Raw genomic sequence first — 20154 nt, 5'->3', positions numbered from 1 at the left:
ACTGGGGGGGGCATATGATATATGACATATGACAATAACTTGCACATAAGCCTTTAAAATGAGCACTTTTGATTTCTCATGTTCGTGTCCCAAAGACTTTAACGGTGTTCGCATGTTCTTCCGAATTTTTTGCCTGTTCGGTATGTTCTGGTGCGAACCGAAGCAGGGGGTGTTCGGCTCATCCCTAATAATGATATGTCTTTTAAGTATTAGTTAACCTTTTAAGAAAAATGAAAAGGTGACACTATACACTCTGAACTAACACTCATCATCGCTGTACTTATCTCCTTGGGTGATGAACTGTTAGTGCCCATGTAGCTGGTGCAGCAGTTCTGTGATTTACAATCCCTGCTCTTCTCTTCTCTCTGCAGCACTTCTGGGATGGATCAGAGTAATGTTATGTGCCAGCGATGATCATTTAAAATTGCTCTGATCTGAACTGGAAGTCTTGCAGAAAGAAGAGAGAGAAGAGTGTGGCCTTCAAATCTCCAGACCAATGCACTGGCTGTGTGGTCACTGGCAGCTTATTCTCCATGGAGGTATGAAGCAGGGGCAGATTGGAGAATGCCCTTTTATTGTTCCAGCATGACTATGCCCTGCGTACAAAGCCAGCTTCATAAAGGCATAGTTTGAGGTGTTTGGTGTTGAGGAACTCAAGTGTCTGCACAGAGCCCTGACCTCAACCCTACTAAACACCTTTGGAATGAGTTGGAATGCTCAGTACCTGACCTCTTAAATGTTTTTTTTTTGACTGAATGGGCACAAATTTCCACAGACACACTTCAAAATCTAATGAAAAGCCTTCCCAGAAGAGTGGAGGAGGGGGGAATTAATTTCATATTAAGGTTTTGTGTGTGTCTGTGGAAATTTGTGCCCATTCAGTTAAATCTTGGATGATTTTTCCGATGGAATTCTACTCAAGCTTGGCTTGCATACACATGATCACACAATAGTTCTCTGAACTTTCCACCATCAAAAACGTGGTGACGTACAATACTACGACGAGCTGAGAAAATTTAGTTCAATGCTTCCGAGCATTCGTCAAATTGTTTCCGCGCATCGAAATTGCTAAAGACATCGGAATTTCTGATAGGAACTTTTTCCGTCGGAAAAATAGAGAACCTGCTCTCAATCTTTTGCTGGTGGAAATTCTGCCAGCAAAAGTCAGATGGAGCGTACACACGGTCAGAATTTCTGAACAAAAGCTCACATCGGACTTTTGCTGGCAGAATTTCCGCTTGTGTGTACGGGGCATTCAATTCCAGTTAAGTTAAACAGCTTAAAAAAAAAAAAGAATTAGATATTGCACTTTAATACTTTCTGTATTGCTGGTTAGGTATAAATATGCAACTCAGGAGTTACATTTTTCCTTACGGAACGCTTGACCCAAGACAGTGACACAAAAAGTACTGAAACCTGGGGCTGCCAATCAACAAGCATTTTCACATTGAGTTCAGCAATGGCAGCCTCATAGGTATCAGGCAACAGCTTGTTTCCATTGAAATAACTTTGAAGGTTCAAAAGGGAATCAACAAAACTTGCAATGTCTTTTTTTAGAAAGTGCTGTGCCTTAGCAATAAGCATGTCAAAAAAGGTTCCAGCTGGCTTTTGAATAAAAATCATAAGTTCCATTAAATTCTGCTAGGTGGTGTCTGTTTGAACCTTCAAAGCCTCTCTATTTATCTCAGTGCAGGAACACTTTAACGTGTTGAACTTTAGAATACGCTGTTGACGTTTATGGACAATAAACCTACCTGTGACATTTATTTGTATCATTTTGGATGTAAAGCTGTATTTTCCGTTGTTGACGTTCCCATCTTCAAATGCAAAGTGATAGGTTCCAGAATCTTGCTCCTTGGCGTCAGTTATCATCAGTGTGCAATCTCCATTATCTGGATTTCCTATCAACTGAAAATTTGGCTTTATACCAACAGTTGACTTGTCACTGGAGGCTACAAATTCTTGGCATATCGTCTTCCAGTGACCTCTAGAGCTGTTAAAGGATTTCATGTAATCAGCGGTAAATGTACATGGAATGGTGACACAAAGACCCTTCTGAACAGTGACAGTCTGATCCACCTGAATAGAATAGCCATCTACTTCTCTAATGTCTAAGAAAGAAAGATGAGTAGAAAAATGTTACCATATTCATAAAACATTTAGAAAATATATGTAAAGGCAAAAGCAAAACTTTTGTTTTTTTAGAAAGGGTTAGACCATCTTTTACATTTTTAATGATGTCTGTGTTCCCTGTTGTGATCAGAGAGCAGCCTAGGATGAGAACATGGTCCTTCTACACAATGTCTTCATTATGTATATGCTCCCTTGAAGGAATATGCACTCCATTATATAACCATCAAAACCAAGCTTCACTTATTTTGGTCCAACACTATCACACACATCAGAAACTTTTTTCGAGGAAGGGTTAGACCATCTGTCAAGTTTTTATTGCTGTCTGTGTTCCCTGTTGTGATCAGAGAGGTAGCAGCCTAGGACTAGAAAACCAACCATCTACACTATATCTTCATTATGCATCAGCTCCCTTGAAGAAACACCCACTCCGTTCCATAAAGACATGGTTTGAGGTATTTGGTGTTGAGGAACTCAAGTGTTCTGCACAGAGCTCTGACCTCAACCCTACTGAATACCTTTGGAATGAACTGGAATGCTGAATGTGAGTCAGGTCTTCTACACCAGTACCTGACCTATTAAATGCTGAATGGGCACAAATTTCCACAGACACACTTTAAAATCTTGTGAAAAGCCTTCCCAGAAGAGTGGAGGAGGGGGGAATTAATTTCATATTAAGGTTTTGGAATGAAACATTCAACAAGCTTTGCTGTACTTGCTACATATTTGGACTTTCTCCTAAATCAAGTTTTCTGCGGTTAGATTCTTAGATTCTAGTTATATTCTGGACAGCTTAAAAAAGCGTTTCCCATCAACTGAAAATTTGGCTTTGTACCAACAATTAACTTGTCACTGGAGGCTACAAATCCTTAGCATATCGTCTTCCAGTGACCTCTAGAGCTGGTAAAGGATTTCATGTAATCAGCATTAAATGTACAAGGGATGGTGACACAAAGACCCTTCTGGACATTGACAGTCTTATCCACCTGAATAGAATAGCCACCTACGTCTCCAAAGTCTAAGAGAGAAAGATGAGTAGAAAAATAACATATTCATAAAACATTCTACACAATATCTTCATTACGTATATGCTCCCTTGAAGGAATATGTACTCCATTCTATACCCATCAAAACCAAGCTTCACTTCTTTTGGTCCAACACACACATCATAAACTTTTTTTTTAAGGAAGGGTTAGACCGACCATCTTTCAAGTTTTTATTGCTGTCTGTGTCCCATAGATTTGTTCTCTCTATTTATTTTGGTGACCATTGTCACCGGTGTGAAGATGGAACTGTCAGCCTCACTGAGCACAGAGATTTTACAGCTTTTGGTACAACAGTCTCTCTACTATAAGTAATTGTCACTGGGGCTCGGGGCTCTTTACATATGCAGTTGAATAATGTTTACAGGTAAAAAATGCTTTAAATTCCTCTAATATTTAGCATGTGATGCATACGGTTTTACATGGGTGCAGTGCAGGGATAATGGTAACCCATTTATAATGTAACTGATACATTTTTGTGCTTTGTGGTGTGCAGTCCTTGCCTTTGATCTGTAAAATCTTAGTATGCAGATATATCAGGTCTGGACTGACCAAGGGTTGGACAGAAAAGGCAACTGCCTTGGGCACTTCTGGGATGGGGGGTGGGGCAGAAAAGAGCAGAAACTGAAACCTATCCTGATTGCGTTGTCCACAGCTCATGAAGAGGGACAGTGCAAAAAAAAAGTGTAGAATCTGCAATCTATCCTGATGGGGTAGTGCACAGCTAATGGAGAAGGGTGGCATTCTGGGCATTTCACCTTAAAGGTGCTAAAGGACCTTCTCTGGGCATTGACACCGAGTAGTTGATAAACCAATGAATTACATAATGCATTATAAATATAATAATACACTAACTTAATTACTTGACTGTAGACTTTCCTGAAAATTATGTCTGTGAAAACACTTTCAACCAGGGGTTTGTAACCAGCAGGAATCCATACCTCTGGGGGTATGGAAGCCAAATGATGGGGGCAAGGAACTGAATCATTTATAGCAAATCTAGAGTAATGCCGTGTACACATGATCGAAATTCTCATCGGAAAAAGCTCTGATGGTTTTCCCGTCAGAATTCCAAAGGAATTTCACTCAAACTGTCTTGCCTACACACGGTCACACCAAATTCCAAAAGTCAATAACACCACGACATACAACACATTCAACTGCACTATAAAAGGGAAGTCCAATGCTTCCGAGCATGCGTCAAATTGTTTCCTAGCATGCGTCGGAATTTTGCGTGTTGGAATTGCATACACACGATCGAAAATTCCGATAGAAAGGTTTTCCGTTGGAAAAATTAAGAACAGGCTCTCAATCTAAAGTCCGTCGGAAATGCCGACAGAAAAAGACTGATGGGCATACACACGGTCAGAAAATCCGATGAAAAGCTCCCATCGGACTGTTTCCATTGGAAATTCTGGCCGTGTGTAAGCGGCATAAGAAATATTTTCATTTGGGAGACATCCCTTCACTTGCATTTTTAGAGACACAGCAGGATATGAAAATAAATATTTTTTAAAGAGTGGCGAAATCTCCATTTTAGACAGCTGTCACCAGAACTTCCATTGGAAGATTTGCCTTCACTTTCTATTCTCCATACAACTGTAAACTTTAGACAAGTTTACATAACATTTACATTATTGAGTATTGAAACCCAAAAACAAATGTAATATTTGCAGCTTATCTGCCTTTAGATGTGATGGCTTTGTTAGTTTTTTAATGAGGTTTATTTTCTTTATTTCATCTATTAATTTTGCAAATAACACACCTCCTGTCCTAGAGTGACAACAACCACTCATTTGTATTATACTTATAGAGGCAGCTATGGTTGATATCCAGGCTGGACTGCAAAAATGTCTGACTTTGTTCATTTCCATTATATGAAAAACATTGTTTTTCCTCTTTCAGTTCACAGGAAGTGACAAGAAATGTCAGGCAAGATCAACAGGTATTTCCTGTACTTGATGCAAATGTTCATAGCATGAAAAAAAAATGATGTAATATATAATATTTTTGTTATTGGTTTTAGTTACCCTTTAAGTTGCACTCACCTGTTACCTCTACCTTTACTTTAAATTCTAAATAATTATATGAATTTATACTGTCTACTTTCTCCACGAATCTGAAGTAGTAAGAGCCAATGTCTTCTTTACTGGCGTTGGTGATTTTCAGGGTGCAGTCACCATCATCAGGGTTACCGATTGCATGAAAGTTTTTCTTCGTCCCTTCCGACATGTTAGTAGAAGCTACTATGACTGTGTGCTTTGTACTTGTTCTACTCTTCCAATATCCTTTTGAATTGTAGAATTCCTCTCTACTGTCAGCAATGAATTTACAAGGCACAATGGCACACATAGCCTGCGGGATTCTCACTTCTTGGTTAACTTGAATGGTGTAGTTAGTGGATATCACAGTCTCTGTGGGGAAAGAAAATTTTGTAACATTTTATACATGGATATGCTTCATTAAAGGAATAGTTAGATCAGAAATGTATTATAGGTGGAGCATGGTGGGCTGAGACTAATGCTGGCTTCAAATATGTCTGGAATATTCAAACGGTGAGATCTCCCTGCCATATTTCCAAAATGTTTTTGTCCACCTGGGTGTTCTAGATTTTTACATCCACCTTTGTTTTCCATCTCCCCCGGTACATTCTCAATAACATAAAATATGTAAAAATTCAGCTAGGATTGTGGGAGCCCTTAATAATGGGCTCACTGTGTGAGAGTATCATTTCACACGTGCACCATCTAAAAGATGTCTAATTCCGCGTACACACGATCAAATTGTCCAGCAGACTTAATCTGGCAAACAATCCGGCAAACAATCCTCTGGACTTTCTAACGAACGGACTTGGCCACACACGGACACTCCGAAAGTCCGGCGATTTCTAAAGTGATGACGTACAGCACGTACGACAGGATTAGAAAAAGGAAGTTCAATAGCCAGTAGCCAATAGCTTCCTTCTCGTACTTGCTTCTGAGCATGCGTCATTCTTAGTCTGCCGGACTAGCACACTGACGAACAGATTGTCCGCTGAAAGCCAAGTCCGGCGGACAAATGTTGAGTCAAAACTACTTTCTAAGTCTGCCGGACTTTACATTGAAAAAGTCTGCTGGAGCCCGCACACGATCGAATTGTCCGGTGTAATGCGGTCCGGCAGACTAAGTCCGCCGGACAATTCGGTCGTGTGTACGTTGCATAAACCACCCTAAAGCACATCTTCTGTATTTTTTCCCTTCTCTCTCCTTTGTGATGTGTCATCATGCAGGTATAGGTTCCCAATACAATACTGCAGAGAACAGCACTCAATATATGCACACGTATTAGGAAATTTTTTTATTAACTGGTTTCCAGGGGATGGGAGGGTCTAGAAACACATAGATGGACTTTAAGTTTGCCTTTTCAATTTATTGCAACGCAGTTTACAAAAATGATGAAATTTTGGTGACGGGAACTCATCACTCTATGGGAGTATAGTACCCACGCGTATATGTATAGAATGTTGCATGGGTAAGCGAGTCTCACGCTTCAATCCCACCCTACAATCTCACTCCACAATCCCACCCTACAAACCCACCCACAATCCCAGCCTACAATCTCACCCTACAATCCCACTCGACAATCCCACCCTATAATTATCCCCTGCAATACCTTCTGCATCTAACTGAGAGCATGATCCCCAGTGGATCCAGCTTACTCACAGCCTGGAGAGTGGGCTTCCAGAGTGAATTATTATAGGGTCAAATAATACCCTTCCAGAAGATCAAATTATTTTTCCCCTAGACCAGGGCTACAATATGAAAGAAGAAATGAAGAGAGTAGAATATATATATATATATATATATATATATATATATATATATATAAAACCTAATTCCTGAAAGATGGAAACAAAAATGATATAAAAAGATAAAAATAAAGTGACTTCATATTCCCAGCACCTAAATAATCTTTTCCTTAAAAAATGCTAAATTGCTAAAATGCTAAAGGGATGAAGGACACATATGATAAATATATTGTTGTTCATGAAAACCATTGTGAAATGGAAGATTCATATATATGCCATTATTTGACAATAGTAGAAATCAGAAAATACTCATACTACTAAAGCATTTAAAAGGCTGTAAAATATAACTAAACTAAAAATAAACTAAAACGTAGAAATGAGGAAACAGATGCTAATACTGATAACATCTATGTTCTATAAAGTTCTGACATTTTCTCACAGACCCATTGAAATGAGGAACAGAATTGTCACCAGTGGTAACCCGAGGCGTCCATTTTTTCTTGTCCACATCCTGAAACTGAGAAACCACTGTGCAATGAGCAAGACCTGTGAACAATAATGATTTATTAGATGAATTTACAAACAAATGCATTTTATATGACAGCGAAAGCTTAATCACTTAAAGACCAAGCCTCTTTTTGAGATTTGTTGTTTACAAGTTAAAAATTTCTTTTTTGCTAGAAAATTACTTAGAACCCCCAAACATTATGCATTTTTTTTTCTAACACTAGAGAATAAAATGGCGGTCATTGCAATACTTTCTGTAACACCGTATCTGCACAGCGGTCTTACAAGCGCACTTTTATTGGAAAAAATACACTTTTTTAAATTAAAAAATAAGACAACAGTAAATTTAGCCCATTTTTTTTATATTCATCACATTAAATATATCATGTTGTCAAAATTGCGGCCGCTCGTGGAATGGCGACAATCTTTTACCCTTAAAAATCTCCATAGGCGACGTTTAAAAAATTCTACCAGTTGCATGTTTTGAGTTACAGAGGAGGGCTAGAATTATTGCTCTCGCTCTACCAATCATGGCGATACCTCACATGTGTGGTTTGAACACCGTTTTCATATGCAGGCGCTACTCACATGTGCGTTCGCTTCTGCACGCTTTACCTTTTGTTTTTACACAGTTTTTGATTTTTTTTAAAAAAATTCCACTTTTATTCCTTTTACAAGGAATGTAAACATCCCTTGTAATAGAATAAAAGCATGACAGGACCTCTTAAACATGAGATATGGGGTCAAAAAGGCCTCAGATCTTATATTTACACTTAAATGCAATTGAAAAAAATAAATAAAATGTGTCATTTAAAAAAAAATGGCCCTTCAAGAGCTATGGGCAGAAGTGATGGGGCGGAAGTGATGGGGCGGAAGTGACATTATGACGTTGCTTCCACCCTGCATTGTTATGGAGAAGGGTGGGGGCCATCTTCCCCCTCACTCATCTCCATGCCCAGCAAGGGTGAAGATCTGATCCCCTCCGCCACTGCCAACGGCTCCGATAAGTGGCGGAGAGCGGTGGGCTGATAAAAGTGATCTTGCGTTGAATCTTTCGCAGAGACCACTAACCGGTAACCAGTCCGCCGGCTGAACACGAGGATACCGGGGTTAAGGCTGGTAGCTGCTGCCAACGATATCCCCCTTCAAGGCAAGGATGTATATCGGTGTACGGCAGTCTGGAAGGGGTTAAATTACTTGCAAATTCAGTTATTAACATGTCTTGCTTTCAAATGTTACTCTAATGTCTGAGTATCCCAATTCCCAAATTTTGCAAGAAGACAGTTGTGCACCATACTGGAGCATCCTCTCTTGAGATTTGGGAAGTTCATCGTTGACAGGATCTAGTCAATAGAACTTCAGTGTCACCCTTGCCTAGTCACAGTGGTAGTACGGTACATGTTTAGATTTTCATGAATAATGATTTGGCATCCGGGAAGACTATTTAATTTTGGTCCAAGGTCAGCTTTATGATTTAGTAATGAGTGGCAGAGACGTGAGGTTGCCTCCTGAAATAACAGCCTCACAAAACTCTCACCTCATTAATAGAAGAAAATCGCATCACTGAATAGGTAGGACTCTCCTGTCCCCAGATGAAGTCACGTAATGTGACGTAACGCATAGGGAGTGGCCGTAGTCAGACGTACACCGTAAGGGACGTAAGAAGGCGCTAAGAACGCAGTTTCACTGTGTTTGCCTGTTTTTAATGTTATCCAATATCCATGTAAGAATCCACCTATTTGTTATTCAATGAACCCACCCACATTATTTTAACTCACTACACTATTAGAGGCATGTTTCTTCTCTCTTCCCCCCACCCTGGCTCTGATATTATATTGGAGCTTATTGGGACAGTCTAGTGGAGGAACCATACTATTGGAGAAGTTACCCTTGACTGCAGTGTTATTGTATATAAGCAGGAAAAGGACATAACTGGATGCCGTGGTGAGTCCTACCTATTCAGTGATGCGATTTTCTTCTATTAATGAGATTAGAGTTTTGTTAGGCTTTTATTCCAGGAGGCAATTTGTGGAGCTGTTGTGGACAACACATTGTCCATCCCTTCTTCTACCCACTGTGTCCACCATATTTTGAACTATATTTCCTCCTAGCATTTTATCTGCTTTGCAGGACGGAATCTATTGGATGTTCTTTTGAGATTCTTCAGACACACATCTCAATTTTTATTTTAAACCAAGAGTAGATAGGGACTTTGGGATTTTAAAGGCACCAGTATAGGTTCAATAAGAAAATAATGAGTTAATATTTTTTATATAAATGTATTCAAATATTTTTAGACACAGGGAATATATCCACGCATATAAAGATCTACATGAGATACACATCGCAAATCAAATGATAAATTTCAAAATCTATACAGGAGAACTAGTCACCCAGAAGACACATAGATTAATGTATATGAATGCTATGGTGAAGAGCTGATGTAGAATCCACAGAACTTGCCCGACATGTTTTGCGTTGTTAGGAAAAACGCTTCTTCTGGGGCGTGAGTAAAAACACTCTTAAAAATTCAAAAGAAAGAACAGAATGCATGAATACATCTTACAACTAGGTTACAAAACTTTAAAACAAAGACATATAAATTGCTGAATGCATATTGATCAAGAATTTGTATACACCAAAATAATATATACGAGAATGAAAAAACAGTACTTGTCAGAGAAGGACCATGCGGGGTTAGGGGCCATGTGTGCCAGTCATATATGGGGCACTGTAGGGGGAATACACGTTATTATGAATATTTAATATTCATTGAAAAGGAATAATGCATTAATATATATACAAGTAAAACTAAAAGTTAGATGTCCTACCCCAAAACTTTCTGTAGATGGCGCTGATAATACACAATAAAGGTGGTGTTTTTATATAATGTAGTAGCTTGTTTCATGTAGATAGAACTGAAAATAAACATATCATCAGTATGGACAAGGAAGTTCCACAGATGCATATTGAAATGGATATTTTGATGATAGGCAACTCCTATCCTCATATTGATTAGTGGTTCCAAATTAATAACTACTGCAGTAGGGAACAGACACAAAAGATACGCTCAGCATCTTTCCAAATAACCGTTCTCCTTTATTATGACGCATTTGAAGGTTTTTATACACATGATTACGTAGGTATCACATTAATATTACAATTGTACGTTTATGGTAACAAGGGGCGTTACATAGGCAGACTAATTCTAATCAGGACTTGAAAGAATGCAAAACATGTACTGAAAACATTGTTAGTGCCGTGTGCACAGTGAGGGCATTGTGCAATACATATAAAATAGAATACAATTATATACAGAACCTACAAATTTCCATTACACATATACAGATTAAAGGTATGTATATATATAGTATATAGAGTATAGGCACTCACCGCGCTGGAAAGATACAGCCTATGCCAACCAGAAAGATAAGGAATATGCTGATGTCCTTTTTTATTTTGTGCGGTGGGTAAAACTGCACAAGGCAAATCTCTGGGGATATAATATGAATATTGATAGTAAGGTTGTCCCAGGGATGGCAGAAGAGGGGAGGGTGGGAAAAATATAGGGACTCAAATGAAGTTGTCATATACTGAGGGAAAAAAAAAAAAAAAATGCTTACCTAATGTGTGTACTGGCGTGAGACATCCGCCATACACGTGTGTAGCCTGCAGAGTGAGGAGACATCTCAGAGAGACGCTGATGATTGCGTCTCTCTAAGTACGTGCATGTCCCGCCCACCATTATGTGATTGGCCGAAACGCCAATCCGTAAAATGTAGTGGGCCGGCCGATATCTCCGGGTGTGCAACACCCCGCCGGACCGCCCACACCTCCCGTGCGCCTGCGTCATGCCCAGGAGTGAAGGGGGCGAGACGCAGGGATAAGCAACGCCCAGGGAAGGAGTTAGGAACGTCGGGTCATATGATGTAAATACGGCCCACGTGCGGACTCCTAATGCACCAAAAAACAGGAAATACCTGTGGCGCTTACCTGCCGTACAGTGTCCAAACGGCCGGCACAGCGCCCCCCACCGCAGACTCCCTGAATGACAAGACTATAATAAACATTAGAAAAAACAAACTATAAATTTACCAGAGAAAATAGACTTGGTATAAGTAGGTACAAGTATATAATCCCAATGGACAGGAAGAGAGATGGGAATGAATAATAAAAAAGGAGGAAAAAACAAAGGAAGGGAGAGAAAAGTAAAGATGGGGAAGAAGGGGTAAGTGAAGAATAACATAGGATAGGGTTAATGTGTAAAATGTGTTAATTACTGGAAGGGGAATATCAGAAAGGGTGTATATTGAAATATTTGTTGTATAATCATCAGTTTTAAAGGAACAGAGAAGCTATAATGAAAAAAACAGGGCAAAAAATTGTTTATAAAAAGGGTTTATAGGAATGCCATTAGTTTATTCCGGGGGGGAAAATCGCATTAAGTTTTTCTATCCATAAGGTCTCCTTTCTCAAGATGGATTTATCCCAATCTCCACCACGAGGTTTGGGTGGTATCACATCCAATGCGATAAACGATATCACTGATGTGTTGAATTTATGGTAGAGATCGAGGTGTCTACTGATGGATGTCACCATTTTGCCCCCTGATGAGAAGTAGACATGGTCCTTTATTCATGCCCTAAATTGTCTGATCGTTTTGCCTATATAAAAAGCTGAGCATTCACACGTCATAAGATAGATGATGCCTCGTGTATCGCAATCCGCAAATAATTTTGGGGTAAAGGTTTCTCCGTTTGGCAGAACAAAGGATTGGCCAGTTCTGATCAGAGGGCAAAATGGAGATTTTCCCCATCTAAAGATACCATGAGATGGGCGACTCTGGGGATTCAGGCCGAAGTGACTTGCAGTAAGAATGTCTCGTAGGAATCTAGCTCTGCGGAAGGTAATTTGGGGTTTCTTTTCTATGTATTTAGCTACAATAGGGTCTTCTGTAAGAAGGGGCCAGAAGGTGTCCAAAGTATTACGTAGTATTGAATGATGATTGGAAAATTTAGTTATGAAACGCACCCTATTCATCTGCTTCGACTTGTTTTGTGGTTTATATAAGAGAGTAGCACGGGCTTGGCGTTTCGCCCTATTATATGCTTTACGCAATGTTGATTTGCTGTAACCCCTGGCTTTTAGGCGTTTTTGAAGCAATTTGGCTCGAATCTCAAAGTCAGAGGTATATGTGCAATTATGTCTTAGCCGGATATATTGAGCATAAGGAATGCTCCGCAGCAAGGGGTCTGGGTGTGCACTGGTAGCGTGCAAGAAGGTATTGCCAGCTGTTCCTTTTCCGATAGAGACTGGAGGCAATATAACCACTGTCATCTTTTCTAATAGTGAGGTCGACCCTGGATGTGGAGGCATTATATTTCAGCATCCCTCACGAGCAGGGTATCGCGACAGCGCGCACATTCCTTCAGGAGCAAACGAATCACAATTGGGACTTCTGTGAGTTCATATTGGACCTGTTATTTTTTATTCTTACCCATAATTCTTTTGTCTTTGGAGATTCCCACTTCCTCCAGGTACAGGGCGTGACTATGGGGACTGTATGCGCCCCGGCATACGCTAACCTGTACCTGGGGGGGTGGGAACGAGACATTTTCTCCAGCGATGCTTTGTCGATGTATACGAGCCAGGCCATCTGCTTGCTCCGATACATCGATGACATTTTCGTTATTTGGACTGGAACCCAGAATGAGCTCATATCCTTTGTTGCACAACTAAATTCAAATAATTTTAATTTGAAATTTACCTTTTCAAGTCATTTGTCTCAAATTACCTTTCTCGACCTCACTAGTAAAAAAGATGACAGTGGTTATATTGCCTCCAGTCTCTATCGGAAAGAGACTGCTGGCAATACCCTCTTGCACGCTACCAGTGCACACCCAGACCCCTTGCTGCAGAGCATTCCTTATGCTTAATATATCCGGCTACGACGTAATTGCACATATACCTCTGACTTTGAGATTCAAGCCAAATTGCTTCAAAAATGCGCCAAGCCCGTGCTACTCTCTTATATAAACCACAAAACAAGTCGAAGCAGATGAATAGGGTGCATTTCATAACGAAATTTTCCAATCATCATTCAATACTACGTAATACTTTGGACACCTTCTGGCCCCTTCTTACAGAAGACCCTATTGTAGCTAAATACATAGAAAAGAAACCCCAAATTACCTTCCGCAGAGCTAGATCCCTACGAGACATTCTTACTGCAAGTCACTTCAGCCTGAATCCCCAGAGTCGCCCATCTCATGGTATCTTTAGATGTGGAAATGCCCATTTTGCCCCCTGATCAGAACTGGCCAATCCTTTGTTCTGCCAAACGGAGAAACCTTTACCCCAAAATTCTTTGCGGATTGCGATACACGAGGCGTCATCTATCTTATGACGTGTGAATGCTCAGTTTTTTATATAGGCAAAACGATCAGACAATTTAGGGCACGAATAAAGGACCATGTCTACTTCTCATCGGGGGGCAAAATGGTGACATCCATCAGTAGACACCTCGATCTCTACCATAAATTCAACACATCAGTGATATCGTTTATCGCATTGGATGTGATACCACCCAAACCTCGTGGTGGAGATTGGGATAAATCCATCTTGAGAAAGGAGACCTTGTGGATAGAAAAACTTAATGCGATTTCCCCCCCCCCCGGAATAAACGAATCGCATTCCTATAAACCCTTTTTATAAACAATTTTTTGCCCTGTTTTTTTCATTATAGCTTCTCTGTTCCTTTAAAACTGATGATTATACAACACATTTTTCAATATACACCCTTTCTGATATTCCCCTTCCAGTAATTAACACATTTTACACATTAACCCTATCCTATGTTATTCTTCACTTACCCCTTCTTCCCCCTCTTTACTTTTCTCTCCCTTCCTTTGTTTTTTCTTCCTTTTTTATTATTCATTCCCATCTCTCTTCCTGTCCATTGGGATTATATACTTGTACCTACTTATACCAAGTCTATTTTCTCTGGTAAATTTATAGTTTGTTTTTTCTAATGTTTATTATAGTCTTGTCATTCAGGGAGTCTGCGGTGGGGGGCTCTGTGCCGGCCATTTGGACACTGTGCGGCCGGTAAGCGCCACAGGTATTTCCTGTTTTTTGGTGCATTAGGAGTCCGCACGTGGGCCGTATTTACATCATATGACCCGACGTTCCTAACTCCTTCCCCGGGCGTTGCTTATCCCTGCGTCTCGCCCCCTTCACTCCTGGGCATGACGCAGGCGCACGGGAGGTGTGAGCGGTCCGGCGGGGTGTTGCACACCCGGAGATATCGGCCGGCCCACTACATTTTACGGATTGGCGTTTCGGCCAATCACATAATGGTGGGCGGGACATGCACGTACTTAGAGAGACGCAATCATCAGCGTCTCTCTGAGATGTCTCCTCACTCTGCAGGCTACACACGTGTATGGCGGATGTCTCACGCCAGTACACACATTAGGTAAGCATTTTTTTTTTTCCCTCAGTATATGACAACTTAATTTGAGTCCCTATATTTTTCCCACCCTCCCCTCTTCTGCCTTTCCTGGGACAACCTTACTATCAATATTCATATTGTATCCCCAGAGATTTGCCTTGTGCAGTTTTACCCACCACACAAAATAAAAAAGGACATCAGCATATGCCTTATCTTTCTGGTTGGCATAGGCTGTATCTTTCCAGCGCGGTGAGTGCCTATACTCTATATACTATATATATACATACCTTTAATCTGTATATGCATCTGTGGAACTTCCTTGTCCATACTGATAATATGTTTATTTTCAGTTCTATCTACATGAAACAAGCTACTACATTATATAAAAACACCACCTTTATTGTGTATTATCAGCGCCATCTTCAGAAAGTTTTGGGGTAGGACATCTAACTTTTAGTTTTACTTGTATATATATATATATATTAATGCAGTATTCCTTTTCAATGAATATTAAATATTCATAATAACGTGTATGCCCCCACAGTGCCCCATATATGACCGGCACACATGGCCCCTAACCCCACATGGTCCTTCTCTGACAAGCACTGTTTTTTCATTCTCGTATATATTATTTTGGTGTATACAAATTCTTGATTAATATGCATTCAGCAATTTATATGTCTTTGTTTTAAAGTTTTGTAACCTAGTTGTAAGATGTATTCATGCATTCTGTTCTTTCTTTAGAATTTTTAAGAGTGTTTTTACTCACGCCCCAGAAGAAGCGTTTTTCCTAACAACGCAAAACATGTAGGGCAAGTTCTGTGGATTCTACATCAGCTCTTCACCATAGCATTCATATACATTAATCTATGTGTCTTCTGGGTGACTAGTTCTCCTGTATATATTTTGAAATTTATCATTTGATTTGCGATGTGTATCTGATGTAGATCTTTATATGCGTGGATATATTCCCTGTGTCTAAAAATATTTGAATACATTTATTTAAAAAATATTAACTCATTATTTTCTTATTGAACCTATACTGGTGCCTTTAAAATCCCAAAGTCCCTATCTACTCTTGGTTTAAATTCTATTCATTAAGGATGATGGCACCTCCTTACATCGATATATCTGAGATATCCACTATCTAGCCACGAAGTGTCTTTTGATATCTCGTATTCCCACATTCCTATTCAATTTTTATTTTGTTTGAGGATTTGGCACTTTATTTGTACAGTATATTATTATTGTGTATCTTTTTGCACTATTCACTTTTTTTTGTATCATTGTCTGCACGATTGTTTACATATTTGAGGTACTAAATCCCTTTGTAGATTTTATTTATTGTTTTTGAGGGATATTCTTTATCACTGCACAAGATCACTATATTTATATATTGGTTTATTTTTGTGTCCTGTGAATAGGGATGAGCTTCGAGTTCGAGTTGAACCCATGTTCGACTCGAACATCGCCTGTTTGGGTGTTCGTCGAATTTACTTCAGTTCATAATTCACTACTGCATCGCAGTGCATTGCTGATGATTAACCAAGCATGCGGGTCATAGTGCATGCTTGGTTAATCATCAGCAATGCACTGCGATGCCGTAGTGAATTATGAAGTGAAGTCTGTACAGAGAGCCGTAATTGGCCAATTATGGCTCAGGGGGTTTAGTACACGCCCCACACCATATAAGGCTGCCTGCATGGTGGCCTTGTGTAGTGTGTTGTTGCGGCGGAGAGATAGAGAGAGACAGAGAGACAGTGTCAGTTGATTTAAGTTAGATAGAGTAGGCAGGCGAGTCAGTTAGCTGCAGTTACAGTGTATGGAGGATATATATGCATCCTAGGTGTTGTATATATATATATATATATATATATATATATATATATATATATATACACTGTATTCAGTTTACCCAGATCCCTTTCTGTTAATTTCTTCCTAATATACTGTCAGGTAGGCAGGTGATTGTGGTAGTTGCAGTATTTACAGTTAGTGTACTGTGTCCTCTGCACAGTGTGCGCCCAAAAGCTACCTGAAGACAATTGCTGGTGTTCTTCTGATCCTATTAATACCACAGGCAGGCAGCTGCAATATTTACAGTTAGTGCATTGTGTCATCTGCACAGTGTGCACCTAAAGCTACCTAAAGACAATTGCTGGTGTTCTCATACTAATAATACTACAGGCAGGCAGTTGATTCTGCTAGCTGCAGTATAATCGGTATATATACATCCCAGCTTTGTGCAGCTACATTTCACTGCAGGCCATTATTATGTCTGGAAGGCCAACAAGGAGAGGCAGACAGTCACAAGCCAATAGAAGAGGGCAAGCAGGCTCTGTGTCTAGAGGCAACAGTGCTGGCCGTGGACTCAGTGCATCCTTATCCGCACGTGGCCGTAGGACATGCTTGTCCTTTTTTTCGGCAGCTGGCCATGTTGAGCCACTGCATGCCGAAGACTTGGTAGAGTGGATGACCAAACTGGCTCAGGGTACTTTGTCTGGCAAAGCAGCTGCCAACGTGGCCTCTTCCCTCGGGTCAATGCCATCAGTCACTCCTTCCCTAGCCCCACCATGTCCTCCTGAGGAGTCCCCAGAACTGTTTTACCACAGTGTGGGGTACATGCTCCAGGAGGATGCCCAGTGTTTTGAAGGCTTTGATGATGGTACCCAGCTAGAGGAAGGCAGGGGCCAGGTTAAGGGCACCACACTGACTGCATCACACCGCAGAGCTCTGCATGTGCAGGGCGTTGCTGTCTCTGTGCGTTATTCCAAAAGTTCTTTGGTGTGGGCCTTTTTTGAGACAAGTACATCAGATTGCACCGCTGCTATTTGCAACATATGTCTCAAGCATATCTCGCATGGCCAAAACATCAGCTACTTGGGCACCACGTGCTTGACCAGACATATGTCGACCTGCCATGCAGTTCATTGGCAAGCGTACCTAAAAGACCCACACCAAAGAACAAATCGGACCTCTCCTTGCCCCTCATCAGCTGGGATCTCCAACCCCACTATACCTTCAGTCCTCTCTGAAACCTGCACTGAGAGGAATGAAGGTGTAGAATTAGGTGTGTCGCAGCCACGTACTTGTGGGCAATCTGCTATCTGTACACCAACGTCAGATTGTACCAGGCAAATTTCCCTGCCGCAGCTGCTGCACTGCGGAAAGAAGTTCGCTCCCAGCCATCCACATGCCCAGCAGTTGAATGCTAGCTTGGCTAAATTGCCATCACTTCAACTGCTGCCTTTTCAGTTGGTAGACTCTTCCCCCTTCTGTGAGTTTGTGGAATGTGTGGTTCCTCAGTGCCAGGTTCCCAAACATCACTTTTTCTCATGGAAAGCTATTCTGGCTCTCTACCGACACGTGGAAGGCAATTTCTTGGCCTCGCTGAACATGGCGGTCAGCGGTAAGGTGTGTATTACCACTGACTCATTGTCCAGCAGGCATGGACAGGAACATTACCTATCTTTCACGGCACATTGGGTGACTCTGCTGGCAGCTGGGAAGGATGCAGGACAAGACAGTAGTGTTGGAGGTTGTTCCCCCACCACGCCTCCAAAATGCTACTACTGTTGATTCTGACACACCTCTCTCCTCCACCCAATCCTCTTCCTCTTCCTCCATGGCCTCTTCCTGTGCTTTGTCCTCAGAACCAGCAGTGCTCCGTAGGCGTTCAAGGGGCTACACAAGTACACAGGCAAAAAGATGCCATGCGGTACTTGAGCTGGTGTGCTTGGGGGGCAGGAGCCACACTGGGGCAGAGATTCTGTCAGCTCTGCAGGGGCAGGCTCAGAGGTGGTTGATGCCATGCCAGCTTAAGCCAGGAATGGTGGTTTGCCCTCCGACAGGTACACTTCACCCATGTTCCCTGTTTGGCTCACGTCCTTAACTTGGTGGTGCAGCAGTTCTTGGGCAGGTACCCGGGCTTACAGGATGTCCTGAGGTAGGCCAGGAAAGTCTGTGTGCATTTCCGCCGGTCATATAATGCCAGTGCTTGGCTGGCTGACCTCAAAAAGGAATTTAGCCTGCCCAAGAACCGCCTAATCTGTGACATGCCCACCAGGTGGAATTCAACGTTGGCCATGCTGTAGCAGCTGCACACGCAGCAGAGGGCCATCAATGAGTACCTGTGCAACTATGGCACCAGGACAGGGTCAGGGAAGCTTGTTTTTTTCCCCACACCAGTGGGCTATGATCAGGGATTCATACACTGTCCAGTCACCATTTGAGAAGGCCACGAGGATGGTGAGCAGTGACAGTGCATGCATCAGTGACACTGTCCCTCTTGTCCACCTGTTGGAGCACACGCTGCATGGAATAATGGACAGGGCACTTGAGGCAGAAGAGAGGGAGGAAGAGGAAGACTTCTTTACCTCTCAAGGCCCTCTTTATCCAGACAGTGTTCCTGCTGGGCCGCCGATCACACAGGAAGAGGATGAGGAGGAGGATTGTGTCAGCATGGGGGTGGAGCCTAGCACTCAGCATCAGCAGCAGTCTTCAAGGGATCATTTACAGTCCCAAGAAACCAATGGACTTGTACGTGGCTGTGAGGAGGTTGCTGCTTATCATGTCGTCCTTAGTGACCCAGAGGACTCCGGACAGAATGCCTCAGCAAACCTACGCTGCATGGCCTCCCTGATCCTGCAAAGCCTGCGGAAGGATCCTCGTATTTGTGGTATCAAAGAGAGGGATCATTACTGGCTGGCAACCCTCCTTGATCCCCGATATAAGGGCAAGCTTGCCATCACAGAGGGAGCAGAGGATGAAACATCTTCGGGAGGCCTTGCAGAAAGGTTTATGCAACGCGTTCCCAGAGCCTGGGAGATTACAAATTACTGGTCCTGGACAACGTGTTGCTGAGGCTTCGGTCGTTCTCACAGAAGGAGTGGTGGAGAAGGTGGCCGGCTGACCAATGTGTTCACACAATTTTTTAGTCCGCAGCCCCAAGGTATGATCAGTTCCAGCAACCATCTCCAGCGTCTGATTTACATGGTGCAGGAATACCTAGGGGCAAGATCAGACTTGGACACCTTTCCCACCGAAAATCCTCTGGGTTACTGAGTCTTGAGGATGGATCACTGGCCAGAGCTTGCACAGTATGCAATTGAGCTACTGGCCTGTCCTGCATCCAACGTTCTTTCGGAACGCAATTTCAGTGCTGCTGGAGGCTTTGTAACTGATTACAGGGTGCGCCTGTCCACCAACTCGGTCGATCAGCTGACCTTCATAAA

General features: G+C 41.7%; 1 protein-coding gene across 1 annotated transcript in view; it reads right to left on the bottom strand.

Moving 5' to 3' along the window:
• The window catches only part of LOC143933376 (sialic acid-binding Ig-like lectin 13), a 41030-nt gene extending 27341 nt beyond the window's left edge, over positions 1-13689 (bottom strand). The window contains exons 1-6 of the mRNA XM_077456244.1: positions 13660-13689; positions 13059-13202; positions 11748-11822; positions 9931-9988; positions 5222-5587; positions 1755-2111 (exon numbers count right to left, since the gene is read on the bottom strand). Coding sequence (XP_077312370.1) covers positions 1755-2111; positions 5222-5587; positions 9931-9988; positions 11748-11822; positions 13059-13202; positions 13660-13689 — 1030 coding nt within the window. The remainder of the gene's footprint in view (positions 1-1754; positions 2112-5221; positions 5588-9930; positions 9989-11747; positions 11823-13058; positions 13203-13659) is intronic.
• Positions 13690-20154: the final 6465 nt, after the last annotated feature.

Source organism: Lithobates pipiens, unplaced genomic scaffold, assembly GCF_037356315.1.
Source record: "Lithobates pipiens isolate NorthernLeopardFrog02 unplaced genomic scaffold, aLitPip1_a1.2 Scaffold_27, whole genome shotgun sequence".
NCBI classification, from domain to species: domain Eukaryota; kingdom Metazoa; phylum Chordata; class Amphibia; order Anura; family Ranidae; genus Lithobates; species Lithobates pipiens.
This window is presented reverse-complemented; position numbering and strand designations above follow the sequence as displayed.